Source organism: Branchiostoma floridae, chromosome 1 (genome assembly GCF_000003815.2).
Source record: "Branchiostoma floridae strain S238N-H82 chromosome 1, Bfl_VNyyK, whole genome shotgun sequence".
NCBI lineage: Eukaryota > Metazoa > Chordata > Leptocardii > Amphioxiformes > Branchiostomatidae > Branchiostoma > Branchiostoma floridae.
In genome coordinates this window covers 7,659,024-7,673,804 of record NC_049979.1, presented here as the reverse complement: position 1 = coordinate 7,673,804, position 14,781 = coordinate 7,659,024, and the positions used below count along the sequence as shown (strand labels likewise).

Sequence of the window (14,781 nt, the reverse complement as noted above, 5' to 3'; positions counted from 1 at the left end):
CAGTAGGAAATGCAGCAAAAGGGGATATTGGAAATTTACCTCATTATCATAATTTATGTCACATGAATTATTGGCACATTAAACAGGTTTTGTAAAACTTTTTGACCCACAATGAATATGCATTATTTTTCATTACAAAATAAGTTCCTTCTGATGCAATTTGTGATATATCTTTATATAAACATGGTGAGTTAAAGCGTAGATTTATTACGCTGGACCACATACAGTAACATGCGTCTAGAAGAGAGTTTTAATACTCGCCTGAAATGTACCATTGTCTAACTAAGCAATAAAACTCGGCATCACAATTTTTTTATGTTGGAAATAGATTTGACAAAAATTGACCAAAAGTGGACATGCAATGTTTCGGCCCACCCGTGTCGGCCAGCTGAACGCGAGGTAAAAAAAGTTGACTTACTACCGAGCGCCGGCCTTACGTCTAAACAAACACGCATGTTCCTTAGCAACACAGCTTTTCTGTACAACTCTTCAAATTGCAATTGATATAGCCAAAGATTTGATTAAAATTTGAGCGTTGTAACAAATAATAGCCAGAAATCGGAGAATCGTCTGGGATCTGGATAAAACTAAACTAGAGATTATGATATGAGATTTGATGCATCCAGCGCGAAACAGCAGCTCCGAGATGGCCACTACAAGTCAAATATACACTTTCCCACGGTGTGTCGTCTTGATTACATTGAAAGCAGATCGCGGCCTTTTGAAGATCGTGCTGCCCGCGCCGGACAATCTGAAACTTTGCCGATCGCAAATTCAATCATTTTTGACAGCCAATCAGCGAAGAGGAAAACTGATAGCAAAAATAAGTTGACACTTGTCGCGTATAAAGTAAAACGAGGTTCTGTCGCTGGCGTTTGAAGAACCCTGAAATATGGCTCACAAAAGACGTGTTGTTTGTGTATAAAAAATAAATGAGAGACTTTCAGTTTCAAACCTAAAATCGATAAAACGGATAATAAAAAACGATTTATTTATTTCAGTAACCAGAACCTGGCACAAAAGATTAAATCCTTGCATTTGTAAATGTACATTTTTGTATAAGTCCAAATTTGATTTCTTTTACAGTTTTTAGTTTCTCCGGAAATGTCAGACAGCTAGTGCTGTCAAAATTGATTGATTTTGTCGCCGGCGCCCGGCACATATGATACTAGATCAAAGGACCGCCGCCCCGTACAACTTGGATGTAGGGAACTTCTGACGTTCTGTACTGGGATTCCCACGATTTAGGGGACGTTCTAATAGTAGCAGATGGGGACAATTCTATCAAGAAATGTCAAATTAACTTTTTTTTCAAAAGATATGTAATTTGGCCAGCTTCCTTTGAATATGTAGGAACATTTAACAACCGTTATGGAATATTTAAGTTGGCATTTTGTTTATTTCAATGAACTTTAGAATCACCCCATGTGTGACGTTTCCCCCTATTATAATAGACTGGTCCAATACTAGTTACCGGCTACGCTCACTTATCGGAGGTTTTGCAGCCGGACGACGCAAGTTTTCGGTGCTAAATTTGGTGTGGCATTGTGATGAAAGTCTTGGTCGGGTATTTTGAGACGTTTTTTTTTTTTTTTTTAATTTTAGAGAGACGGAAACACCATCACAAAAGATGGAGTTTTGTAAATCGAGGCGTAAATTTTCATTCAAACTGTACCTGACTCAAGTATGACCAAGGACTTTGGCACAAAGCAATATCACCGACTCAAGGATGGGGGACGGAGTGATCATGATGTAATATTCCCACTACAAATAGATCGCTACGTGCGAAGTTCTCAAGGAGTATTAAATAGATCTGTGGACTATTTCAGGCATGTATGGTTCGCATTAATGGACTATTTGTACGTATAAATTGACTACATATAATGCTTGTAATATGAATATATATAGGATAATGTGTCTGGTCATAAGCTATTTCTAGATAAATTGACCATTAATTAGACGGCATTAGCTACTTTTCTAGGTTACGAATTTAGGTTTTCGTCGGCCGCCCTTTTCCTTGAAACACTGCTGCTCGTCGAGGGTGCAACTCGGCATCAAGACCTACCTGTTCTCTTGGGTCGGAACATCGCCATCGGACGTTCCAGGTCGTCGGGCAGTCGACCTACCTGTTCCTGGCGGAGCTCTTGGGACGGAACATCGCTGACGGCGGCTCCTGGTCGCCGGACAGTCGACCGACGAAATCAATACAGGGCATACTTTTATCCTTATGTGTTTTTAATGTTGTTGTTAATCGTATTTTGTCTGTGTATCTGTTCAAAGTTTTGTTGACGTAACTAACATTATATGTACTTCTACTATGTAGTTATACATCCGTCGCTACTTTTCTAAGCTAGGATAAATTAAAGGGATTGGGTTTCCATCCGTTGGCTTCCTCGGCCCACTGCTGATCGTCGAGGGTGCAGCTCCGCCAACAAGACCTACCTGTTCCTGGCGGAGATCTTGAGACGGAACATCGCTGACGGCGGCTCCTGGTCGTCAGACAGTCGACCAACGAAATCAATACATACTTTTCAGTAACATAGCATACTTTCATCCTTATGCGTTTTTAATGTTGTTGTTAATCGTATTTTGTCTGTTCAATGTTGTGTTAGCGTAACTAACCGTACATGTTCAAAGTTGTGAAGTCGTAACTAACATTACACTTACTTTTACTATGTATTAAGACTTACGTTAGCTAGCTACATTTCTAAGCCAGAATAAAAGGATGCGGGTTTCCATCCGTTGGCTTCCTTGGCACACTGCTGATCGTCGAGGGTGCAGCTCCGCCAACGAGACCTACCTGTTCCTGAATGAGCTCTTGGGACGGAACATCGCTGACGGCGGCTCCTGGTCGCCGGACAGTCGACCGACGAAATCAATACAGGGCATACTTTTATCCTTATGTGTTTTTAATGTTGTTGTTAATCGTATTTTGTCTGTGTATCTGTTCAAAGTTTTGTTGACGTAACTAACATTATATGTACTTCTACTATGTAGTTATACATCCGTCGCTACTTTTCTAAGCTAGGATAAATTAAAGGGATTGGGTTTCCATCCGTTGGCTTCCTCGGCCCACTGCTGATCGTCGAGGGTGCAGCTCCGCCAACAAGACCTACCTGTTCCTGGCGGAGATCTTGAGACGGAACATCGCTGACGGCGGCTCCTGGTCGTCAGACAGTCGACCAACGAAATCAATACATACTTTTCAGTAACATAGCATACTTTCATCCTTATGCGTTTTTAATGTTGTTGTTAATCGTATTTTGTCTGTTCAATGTTGTGTTAGCGTAACTAACCGTACATGTTCAAAGTTGTGAAGTCGTAACTAACATTACACTTACTTTTACTATGTATTAAGACTTACGTTAGCTAGCTACATTTCTAAGCCAGAATAAAAGGATGCGGGTTTCCATCCGTTGGCTTCCTTGGCACACTGCTGATCGTCGAGGGTGCAGCTCCGCCAACGAGACCTACCTGTTCCTGAATGAGCTCTTGGGACGGAACATCGCTGACGGCAGTGGGCAATTATACTCCTCTGTCGGCTAAACTCCTTCCCCAGCTTTATGTTACTGTTTTATGCCACGGAGGAATCTGCTTGGAGATTACGCTGACGGCTGCTCCTGGTCGTCGGATAGTCGACGCAAACTTACTGCGGGGAATACATTCAGCCTTGCAGCTATCCTAGATTCTTATGTCCTGGTTTAACAACTGACACCAATATGATTGCAATAACTGTCACGAGCGCTTAATTTTGAAATATTGATATAAGCAGTAAGGATAGCAGGAAGGAGTACATCGTACATATATTTAAGAAATTATTTTTTTCCGATTCATGCTGCAAGAACTGTTTTTTTTTTGGGGGGGGGGGGATATGAATGAGCCCTTGAACGAAAACGAAATATACAATCTACCGCTTGTAAAAAAAAAAAGATCGCCGTCAACAGTGGTGACGATCTATTCCCATTTTAAACTTCGTTTATTGATTTTATTATCTGCAACTACACTGTAATTGCGAACTTCCCAGAATTTCCGGTGAAACTTTTAAAGCTCTTTTTGAGAACACTGAAGACCCCGGGCCCATTCTCTGGACTCCTATATACATATACACTACGTCACAACATGTAACGTTTAAAACCTGGAAGGTAAGTTTATATCAGATTTTCCATCATCATTCTGCTGCTACCCGATCGACCATCATCTATTCCAAATGTTGGAAATATGTTAGGTAAATCGCTATTTATAAAATGTGCTAATGTATATGAAGATCAGAAGAAGTTTCGTGCCTTTGTCATCACGATACATGTCGTTCCAAAATATTCAAAATATATACGTCGGTACTTAATATCGCTATCAAGTAGAATAAACCAAGAAAAAAAAAACACGGCGGAAAAACAAGCTCTGTGTTTATTGTTGTAACAATGAATGAATGAAGACCTTTATTGCGCATTTTTGCCATAGCGGGCTGTTAGACTTAAAGTGCAGTTCGCGCAGGCCCGATCTTTGAGAATTGAATATGCCGACAAACTCAAAGAAGCCGCGCCTCGGCCGCATGTGTCAATCAAATTTAGCGTCGCGGTGGGAGGGCACGGGTCAGACCCATTTTTTCTACAATTCTACCGTCCGGTATCTTATAACATCTACTAAACACGCAAAAACATCTATTAGTTTCGATTTCAACAATGGAGGCCTCATATTTCCACTCAAAACCCCAAAGTTGCCAACATTTCCACTTTGTAACGCCACACAAAACTGTATACACGGCTGTGACGCCGTAATTACGGCGTGTACACGCCGACTGTGTGACATACCGAGGAGAAAAGTGTCTCACTATGGCATTTTTGGACGTTTATATTTAATAGGAAGCGAGGACGTAGTAGTTATAAAATAATTGCACCATTCCAGATATGTATTTGTCGAACCTTAAAGATATTCCTATCAAAATTCGAAGGTGGTTTTCCGAGCGCGCGCTGGTGTATGTTCCCGATCGCTGATCATGCCCGGCGGCAATATCAAACCCGCCGGTGAAAACCGGTTGAGTTATATTTTCGGCAAACAGGAGCATTTTTATTGTGAAGTTGTATCTGGTTCCGTATAATATTTGAACACACGTATTTATGCTTCGAGAAATACTTTCAATTCATACAAGAGAACATGGTTATGAGGATTGTTCTGCTATGCAGTCTACATTTTGTTCGGAAAATCACAAAAGATCGGCTCGCGATTTACTAAGTACTTAAAAAACAGTCTAGTTATGTTACGCATGCGGCGGTACCCCGCTCTCCGGGTCAGGCGCCGCTAAATTTCTGCCGCAAATCATGCTGTTTGATTAATAATTAATGACGTTCTCATGAATATTCCGTGTACACGGTGTTCAAAACATGAATATTCTGAATATTACCGGCCGGTTTCCACGTGATACCGCCCCGTAAATACGGCCGTAATTACGATCGTATTTACGGCGTGTTCACGATTACGCACACCGTAATTTACGGTAAAGTTTACCGTGCTGGTACTGTAAGAATGGTTCCACTGTTTTTCTGTGCATTGTGAAGTTTTGAGGATGATTTCTTTGTGAGGAAATGTTGCTCCAGAAGTTAAGGAATGTCTATAAGCATACATTTGTACCTGATTTCAAATGAGGCATTTTTACTACCTAACATGTCCTCAGCATTGGTAGCAAATGACACCTGTTAACAAGAATTGTTGAGGATGATTTCTTTGTAGATTGTGAGAAAATGTTGCCCCAGAAGTTGGGGAATGTTCTCAGAGCTGCGCTTATTTTGTACCTGATTTCAAATGTGTCATTTTTACTTCCTAACATGTCCTCAGCATTGGTGGCAAATGACAAGACTTGTTTTCTCCTTTCCTCCAGGGTTCTATCAGAATCCCTGTTGGACATCCTGATCAGCCTGAGCACCTCTCCCAGCCTCCCGGACACAGACAGTGCAATAGTGGACTTCTTCCAGCCGGACGTGTGCGAGCGCCTGTTCAAGCACCTGTGTGTGCACGGCAGCCCCACCCTACGGCAGAAGGCGGGCGGGCTCCTGCTGAGGCTGTGCGGGGCGCAGGGCTGGTGGGGGGACTTCCTGGCCAGGGGGCTGCAGGAGCTCTTCAACTCTGAACAGAACGTGCTGTTTCCTCAGGACAGGTCAGGCTCATCACCATGACAACAATATTATGTGTTGTGATTATTAGCTGTTTGTTATACAAAATGTATTATCAATAGTTCACGATTGTGTACACCTTTCTCATGCGGAGGCCAACATAGATAAAAACAAAGTCAGTGAGGCAAACAAAAGACTGTCCATCATAATTAGCAGTTCAACCAATATGCTTTCTTAATAGTGTGGCAATTATGTATAAAAGACTTAACATTACTAGACTTGTTAATGATGAATGATAAAAGTACTTAACATCTAGATTTTTATATGTAAAAACGGCTTTCATCATGCATGGGAATAATGGTTGCTCTGACATTTTAAAGTTCACCACAATGGGACATTTTTTTCATGACCATTTTATGTCTGTTTTCCAGATTATTTGTGCTACTGACCAGCCTGGGACAGAAGTCCATGTCTGTCAGCACATGTGGGGGGATTCTGGAGAGCCTGTTGAGCCTGGTGTCCAGGCTACTGGCCCCCCTGCAGAGAGACGGGTCGGGACAGGCGGACGGTGTCGGGGAGGAGCTGGGCACGCTGGACCTGCCACTGATCAGCTGGGTGCTGCTGTTCCTCTCTAGGATACTGGACAGCACGGCCAGCAGAGGCAATGGGGACGAGGAGGACAGCAATGGCTGCCCTCCCCGCAAGGTCGCCAGGGAGGATGAGGGTGGGTTTTAGAAAACTATGTCACGGACAGAAGTTTTAGAGATAATCAAAGAGATTGTGGGACTCTTCCACCTATCTCTACTGGAGTCAGGTGATGCCTGTTAAACCTGCTGGACATGTTTCTTGTCATGGCGAACCAGCCACTAAACTGCTCCTTTGATCCCCAGAAACAAAAAGGAGAAGAGGCCATCCATACCTTACGCTAAAGAACTTTATTGAATAAGAGACTATGTGATAGGGGCCTAACTGTAATGATGAATGATAGATCACTGTCACTGACGAAAACTGGTGGATTCCAGTTGAAATGTCTGACCGTTTCCAAAATCATATCCAGTTGCTTGAGTAACTACTTTTTGGCGAATGATAGATCACACTGGAAGCAGAACTTTGTTAAATGCTACAACTCGATAAGAGTATGACAATGTACAAGTATGTATGTAAAAACATTGTTAAGGAATCAACTGTTATCTCAGGTTGGTTTGTAGTACAGCACGTATACACAGGTGACATTCTTATCTCACTCTCTAGGAAACAATTTCCCTTCTCGATGGGACTTTGTGGGAAATGAGATGCAGCCTCCCAACTCCCAGTCCAGCTCCAGCCGCACGGGCGCCACCAAACTGTTGCGCAGGAAGCTGAAGAAAACCCTCCTCCACCAGAAACAGGAGATCCTTGACTTACAGGTGGGACAGGACGTTGTTCTCTGTTAAGTTAAGCCTTCCAAAAATAATTTCATCAGGTTGGTAGAATATAGGATATTTTACACAACCAGTAGGTACTTACTTACTTGGCGAGAAGCAGAACTCCAGTCAGAAGCTCTGAGGAAGGTGTCTGAGAGACATCGAAACATAAGCCAAGTAAGTACCTACTGGTTGTGTAAGAGAATTCTCCTATATCCTCAATTCTTTGTTTCATCTTGATGTAATATGTTGGCCATGTGAGAACGTCAAGTTAAAGCTGTTGTATTTGTTTACTTAGCTGTTGTATTTCCCCCAGGGGGCTTTGAAAAACGCTGTCAGGCGACATGCTTTACACTGGTTAAATAAAGAATAAACAAACAAACAAACAAACAAACTGAGGAAGTAAATGGTTGAGAATGTTATGTCCGCCATGTCAACAGGCCAAGCAGAAGATGCTGATGTCCAGCCTGAAGGGAGGCAGTGAACCCAAGTCCAGCTACGAGAAGATGCAGCTCAACGTCTTTAAGAAGCAGATGAAAGCCCATGCAGATAAGGTGGTGGGACAGGAAAACTCTTTTATTCTTATAGAAATTGCTAAACTTTCTTTCCAACACGAATTAATGTAGGGACTTACCCTAAATTTTCGGTCAATCACCGTCGACCTTGTTCACAGAATGACCCTATCTCCAGCAGTGACGTCAGGAACACGCCACTTTTGCAGGAGGGGGTCTTTTATTCTTGTCATACTGAAGATTCTCTCATTAGAATGATTGTATCAATTTCCAGGGTGACGAAGGTGCTCCGGGAAGTAGTAAAGGGTTGTGAAATTAGCTGTTTTTCCAGGGCTATCGTGGTCCTGACTAGAGGTGGGTACCGGTGCAGAAAATTCAGGTACAGGTATGGTACAGATCCAGAGGATCAGGTCCATGTCTGGACCTGAACCTGTCCACCTGAACCCGATCCACTGATTTTTTTTCGGGTCCGGTTTTTCTGGACTAGCTGGTCCAACAAGAAAAAAATGTTTTTTTACTGCTACACCGCACTGGTACCCACCCCTAGTCTTGACCATACTACCTGAAGCGTCCTTCCAGATAAAGCTCTTTGATGTTTCCTCCTCAGCATTTCAAAGACATCATGACCCTGAGAAGAACCACCCACCCCAGCCTGTACAGGCAGGAGGAGGAGGGAGTGTCCGACTCGGGGCGGGGCAGCCCGGAGACAGACCTGGTCCTGTGTCAGCTGGGCAGGAAGCAGTGCATTCCCGTGGTGAGGGGCCTGGTGGCGCTGCTGCTCAACATGGACTTCACCTGCCACGTGGACCTGTTTCTGGTCATCTGTAAGGTGGGTAGTGGTGTAGCCTGACTGTGCCCTGGTGGATGGTGATGGCAGGATGTAGTTGTTGTGAACCACTGAGTTAAAGTGGAGTAACATTTAGAGCTTTATAGCCTATTTGTAATAATGTGTGGCTATTGTTCCCTAGAGCATTTTATAGAAAAGTACTTCATCCTCTGTCCTTTTGGCTGGTAGTAGCAGACCATCAGATTTAAAGAATTGTCCATTTGTGGTAGAATTACTTTTCCCTGGGACAATTCTATACTGCTGAGACTACCCAAGAAGTCCTCTTAAGTCCAATAAAATGTGGTCTGGGTGAACAGGTGGTCATTGTACAATCCTTAATATCCAAAAACTTAGTAAGGAACTACCAAAAAGTGGTCACGTTGGCCAGGTAGAGATTGTCTTTTTTACAGCTTTGACTGTACACAAATGCAGTGCTGGCAAAGTTCTTATGTCTTTGCTTTGGATTACACCAGCATCATTTGTGCACCTCTACACTTGTGAGCATAATATATAATCAATTTCCTTCTCCAACCACCCACCACCATTGGCCAGGTAGAGATTGTCTTTTGTACAGGTTTGACTGTACACAAATGCATTGCTGTCCAAATTGTGATGTCTTTGCTTTGGGGAAGCCGTCCATTAGCATAATTTTTGACATCTACACTTGAGTTATGAGCATTACATACAATCCATTTCTCCCTGCCCTCCAACCACAGGTGATAGCCCGGATCGCAGGCGCCACCCGTCCAGCCATCACCCTGTCGGAGATGATGAGTGAGAGGCAGTTGGAACAGCTGCTGCTGCTGTGTGTGGGGTCGGACTACAACAGGGGCAGCATCTCCTGGGGAGGGCCATGGGCACACCATGCCATCACGTGTCTCATGAAGGACGTCCTGGAAGGTATAGCAAGGTTTTTTTTCTTCATTTTGCTGCCTTCACGGCAAAATGCTTTGTGGCCCGATCTTTCGTGTGGACAATGGTACAATACCTTTAGCACATTCTAATAACTAGAAAAAACTTTCACATAATTTTTTTTATGCAAACCTTGATATACTTTAATACTTATACAACTTGAATATTTGCAGGGAGTACCATTGCTAACTGATATGTTGAATGTAATGTTGGTTTGTTTATTTTGCCAGGTGAAAGACTGTACCCCATGACCTGCTCCCCTGGGGTCACCTTAGAAAACACCCCTGATGAGGACCTGATGGGGGAGGTGGAGGGGGAGGAGTCACCCCCCTCCCCACCATCGCCCCCCTCAGAGTCTCCCCCCAGTGTGGAGGAGAATGGGGAGGGAATGGACATATCAGAGGCCAAACAGGATCTGCCCAGTGGCTCCACCCCTCCTACAGCTAATGGTATGATCCTGGATTTTATACACTGTTTTTTTCTCTGTTGTTGACCCATCAAGCTATTCGTTGTGTTGTTAGATACATTTAACAGGAACATGTACATTGTGCATGTGGAGAAAGTCTTACAGAAAGTAGTACAGTCATTAGTAGTTACTTACTTGTCCCTGATACTAATTTCCTGTCTTAGATGTTGTAAGATATACCACTAATTACCAAGTATTGACTTGATATGTACGTCTACATCAGATGTACTTCATGTGGAGACAGTGGCATAGAACCAACTGGAGAATGCTTTTTACAGAGTCACTGTTTACTACATAGCAGCTACTATTCCTTTAAGAGCAATATCCCAGTTCGTCATTGAGATCCTATCTGTAGAAAGTATGAGTGTGTAATTTCCTCACTGTGTCTGTGCACAAGAGTGAACCCTCGCGTGAAAGTCGTCCTGTGTTTTTACCTGTCCAATGTGTGAACTGTTACTCAGCACCTCTCTCTAACATGGCCATCTGACATCTTGGCATTTTGTCTGCCCCAGGTGACGGATTGCTTGACTTTGTACTTTTCAAGCCTCCATGCAAGTATCCTCCATAAATAACCACTCAGATAGCACAGCACAGTTCTTCCTTATAAAGCTGTTGTCTGTGTGAAATACAGAGGAGCAAAATTTTCTTGCTATACCCTTTTAAAAAATTGGTACATGTATACACATAGCAACAGTTTACTTTTATATCAAAAGACGTACCAATCAGCGAGACTGTTCTCACTCTGTTTCTATACTCGCATTTGATGTGTCAGTTGTTTTTGTTCCTCTCATTCTGATGGTAAGAGCTGGGCTGTGCTGTCATTGCCATAGATACTGCAGTAATGTCTGAGACTGAATGCTGCATGCTCTATGTTCATCTGCTCAGGAGGAGTTGCCTTAGGCTGATCTGTAGTCTGAAGCATGCTATATCATACAATCAGCAACAAATAGTCAAAACTAAGATATATATTAAGAGGTACTTCCTCCAGTTAAACATTATGTTTTCAAGTCTGGGCATTTTACGTAATTTTTTTTTGGTAACAGTATAAAGGACCAGCATTTGAGAAAGTATGGAAAGAATAATGCCCAAGTTAAACAAAATCTACAAAATCTAAAGGCTTTGTAAATGAAAGGCATATTTTTTAAGAAAGTATGTGGCATACTTGTAGAATGTTGAATATCTTTCAATTTTTCTTTTGCCAACTTGGTTTAGTACAATGTCATGTATGTACTATATGTGCTGGGCACTGTGCATGGCCTTTTCATCCTTTTGTTCTCTTATTTAACATGTATTACCCTTCTGTACTGCTGCAAATGTAGTTGTTGCAACTTCAATGAAGTGTTCTAGAGGGATCAGTTCCATTTGGTCAGCACCAGATATCTGTAGTATTTGAATATTCATGTGTCAAAAGTGAGCAGAAGTAGTGCTGCTGACACCACAAGTACCCAATAAATACCACTTGCACATGTATCATACATAGTCCATTCTCCATATTGGATTCACAACAATAAGGAAGATGATATAGGCAAAAGGGCAAAGCTACTTCCAATAGCACTCTTCATGGAGGTAGTTATCATGGGCTAGTTCTATGATATTTTTTCTGAGCTGTTGACAGAAGAAATTCCATTAGAAAATTTGTACTAGCTATAAAAGTATAATACATGTACAGTAGCTTTATACAGTGAAGAAAAAAAATATGGCCTGGCAAGCATCATGTCTTGGATATACATTTGTATACGTAGTTCTTAGACATCAAGAAGAAAACAGTTCCAAGAAAGCACTGTTGGTTGTTGTATGGATGAAGCAGGATGAAGGTAACGCTAGTTCACCTTTATCCTTTGGGAAACCCTTATCCGTTGCTTTTAAAAACAGGATATTTTTGGATATCACGTTGACGGATGTTAGTTTCAAATTGCAATATTTTTAGGATATTGCAGTTTAAAACTACCACCCATTCGATCTGACGTGCCTAAATACCCTGTTATTAAAAGCAACGGATATAGATTACCAATGGATATAGATTACCCAACGGATAAAGGTGAACAAGCGTTATAGTGTTGGTGTTTCCTGACTGTGGTTCTGCTGTCCTCTCCAGGCGCCACCAACACGCCCCAGGCAGACAAACAGGAGTCTCCTGGGGACAACTTTGACAAGGACGGAGCCATGCTGGTGGACTTCCTGCTGGTGGACGAGGATGAACATCTGGAGGAGGAGATCAACGCTGAGCTGAAGATCCTGTTTCCCAACTACACACCGAGCAAGGTAAAGGTATGGAGACATGGGCATGTCTTTTCTGTTTCCCAACTACACACCCAGCAAGGTACAGGTATGGAGACATAGGCATGTCTTTTCATGTCAATGTTTTATCATTCTGTTTATCTATTTATTTCTGTTGTCAATGCTGAGCTGAAGATCCTGTTTCCCAACTACACACCAAGCAATGTAAAGGTATGGAGACATGGGCATGTCTTTTCTGTTTCCCAACTACATTGTACACACTAAGCAAGGTAAAGGTATGGAGACATGGGCATGTCTTTTCTGTTTCCCAACTACACACCAAGCAAGGTAAAGGTATGGAGACATATATAGGCGTGTCTTTTCTGTTTCCCAAGTACACACCAAGCAAGGTAAAGGTATGGAGACATAGGCGTGTCTTTTCTGTTTCCCAACTACACACCAAGCAAGGTAAAGGTATGGAGACATGGGGATGTCTTTTCTGTTTCCCAACTACACACCAAGCAAGGTACAGGTATGGAGACATGGGCATGTCTTTTCATGTCAATGTTTTATTTATTATATTATCAATTTCTTTAAAAAAAAATTTTTTTTTAAGCTGTCAAAACCAAGATTTCCTTGTTCGTCTGCATTCTGGGTGCCTATAAACAATGGGTACAAGGCAAAAACATATTTGTACATGAAATAACTGAATTGCTATCCATAAGTGGTTATCCATGCCATGTTGTTAGATTTGGAGGCCAGTAGTCAAACCACTCTCCTGCATAGTGTTTCGAAAGGTTGCAAAGATAATTTTTTATGCCATTTAGACCCATACAGATGGTATGTATGTGTATTGTAGACCAGGTATTTTTGTTGTGTTTGCACTGAAAACAGTTTATAACCTATATGTTTATAATTCATTCTCCCTGTGTTGTACAGAAGGTGAAAGGCAGCTTCAACATGGCTGGTTCACCTAAGTTTGCGAGGAGGGATACACAGCTGACACTGAACACCCTGGCAACAAGCGCCTCTGGAGAGTCTCTGGGGCAGAAAAGTAAGGAATTCACTGTTTACTAGTATCTACATGACATTATGTTGAACACTAGAAGAATTAATAACTGATGGGGTGGGTGATGCAGAATACACTGTGTTGTATTTTATTCATTCAATGGAATTATTCGATGGAAGTCTGTGTGATAAAACATCGAAGCCTGTGTGATACGGCTTTTTATCACCCGGTCCGTAACACTTGTATCGATCATTATCGTGGCCCAGGTATGACATAATACATCTCTCGATCTTCCCTCCTGTAGGTATCTCCCTAGCCATGGACAGCCGGCTGGAGGTGGGAGTGTGGACCAGGGCTGATGTCCTGCTGAAGAGGATGGAGTCAGAAGCTGCTGAGTCGTTCCACCATGTGGTGTCAACACCACTGGTACCAGCTGGTAAGTCATGACTAAACATCTGAATAAAATTCCAGAGGAAAGTTTTTATAAAAATCCAATCACAGTTACTGTCTGTTGAAAAAAAGTTAAGTATTCAAAGGTCAGCCAAATTACATGTATCTGTTGTTCAATAGAAATCAATTCCACAGTAATTCAACTCTACATGTGTATGTACTGTGTAGTATTTTTGTGGCATTAGCTTCATTTTGTTCTTTTAATATACTTTTAAATTGTGACATGCCCAGCTATCTTGTGGTAAGTGAACACAAGTTCATTGAAAAATGTACATGTCATGTATCCTCTTATTTGTCTAAGGAGTTTTAAAAACACTACGTCATTTTCACACACAGTAATTAGTTTATATCACAGGAGAATGTACATTCAACAGTAATTAAACAAATGACAGTAGACTGAATGCGTTAGAGTTCAAAATCTAAAGCTAAATCTTCCCCTGCAGGTCCCCACCAGCAACCGCTGACAGACGACTCCCTTGCGCAGGACATGTTTGTCACTCCCCAGTCCACCATCAGCTCCCCGCTGGTGCTCAGCACCTGCTTCAACCACCTGTTCGGGCAGCTGCAGCTGCAGCGTGTGCAGCTGGACCTGCTACTGCAGCTGTGGCTCACCCTGAATGAGAACGGGGAGGGCACCTCCTCTGGGTTTGACTCCAGCAAGGTCCCCACCATCCCACTCAATGAAGGTAAGAGCCATTAGAATCTAAAGTACACTTCTGCACTATTCAAATGTGTAAACTGTAATCTACATGTATACGAGTGATTACTCCTTCTCTGGGTTTGACTCCAGCAAGGTCCCCACCATCCCTCTCAATGAAGGTAGGAATTGTCAGAATATTGAGTACACTTCTGCACTATTTTAAAAACAGCAACTGCAACAAG

The 14,781-nt window shown here is 42.3% G+C and overlaps 1 protein-coding gene across 1 annotated transcript in view; it reads left to right on the top strand.

The window, feature by feature from the left end:
• LOC118421179 (baculoviral IAP repeat-containing protein 6-like) overlaps positions 1–14,781 on the top strand; it is a 118,213-nt gene that overhangs the window by 26,211 nt on the left and 77,221 nt on the right. Inside the window, exons 27-38 of the mRNA XM_035828344.1 lie at positions 5,873–6,148; positions 6,536–6,828; positions 7,356–7,510; positions 7,948–8,064; positions 8,627–8,848; positions 9,562–9,745; positions 9,988–10,206; positions 10,736–10,774; positions 12,319–12,491; positions 13,380–13,494; positions 13,754–13,885; positions 14,343–14,585. Coding sequence (XP_035684237.1) covers positions 5,873–6,148; positions 6,536–6,828; positions 7,356–7,510; positions 7,948–8,064; positions 8,627–8,848; positions 9,562–9,745; positions 9,988–10,206; positions 10,736–10,774; positions 12,319–12,491; positions 13,380–13,494; positions 13,754–13,885; positions 14,343–14,585 — 2,168 coding nt within the window. The remainder of the gene's footprint in view (positions 1–5,872; positions 6,149–6,535; positions 6,829–7,355; positions 7,511–7,947; positions 8,065–8,626; positions 8,849–9,561; positions 9,746–9,987; positions 10,207–10,735; positions 10,775–12,318; positions 12,492–13,379; positions 13,495–13,753; positions 13,886–14,342; positions 14,586–14,781) is intronic.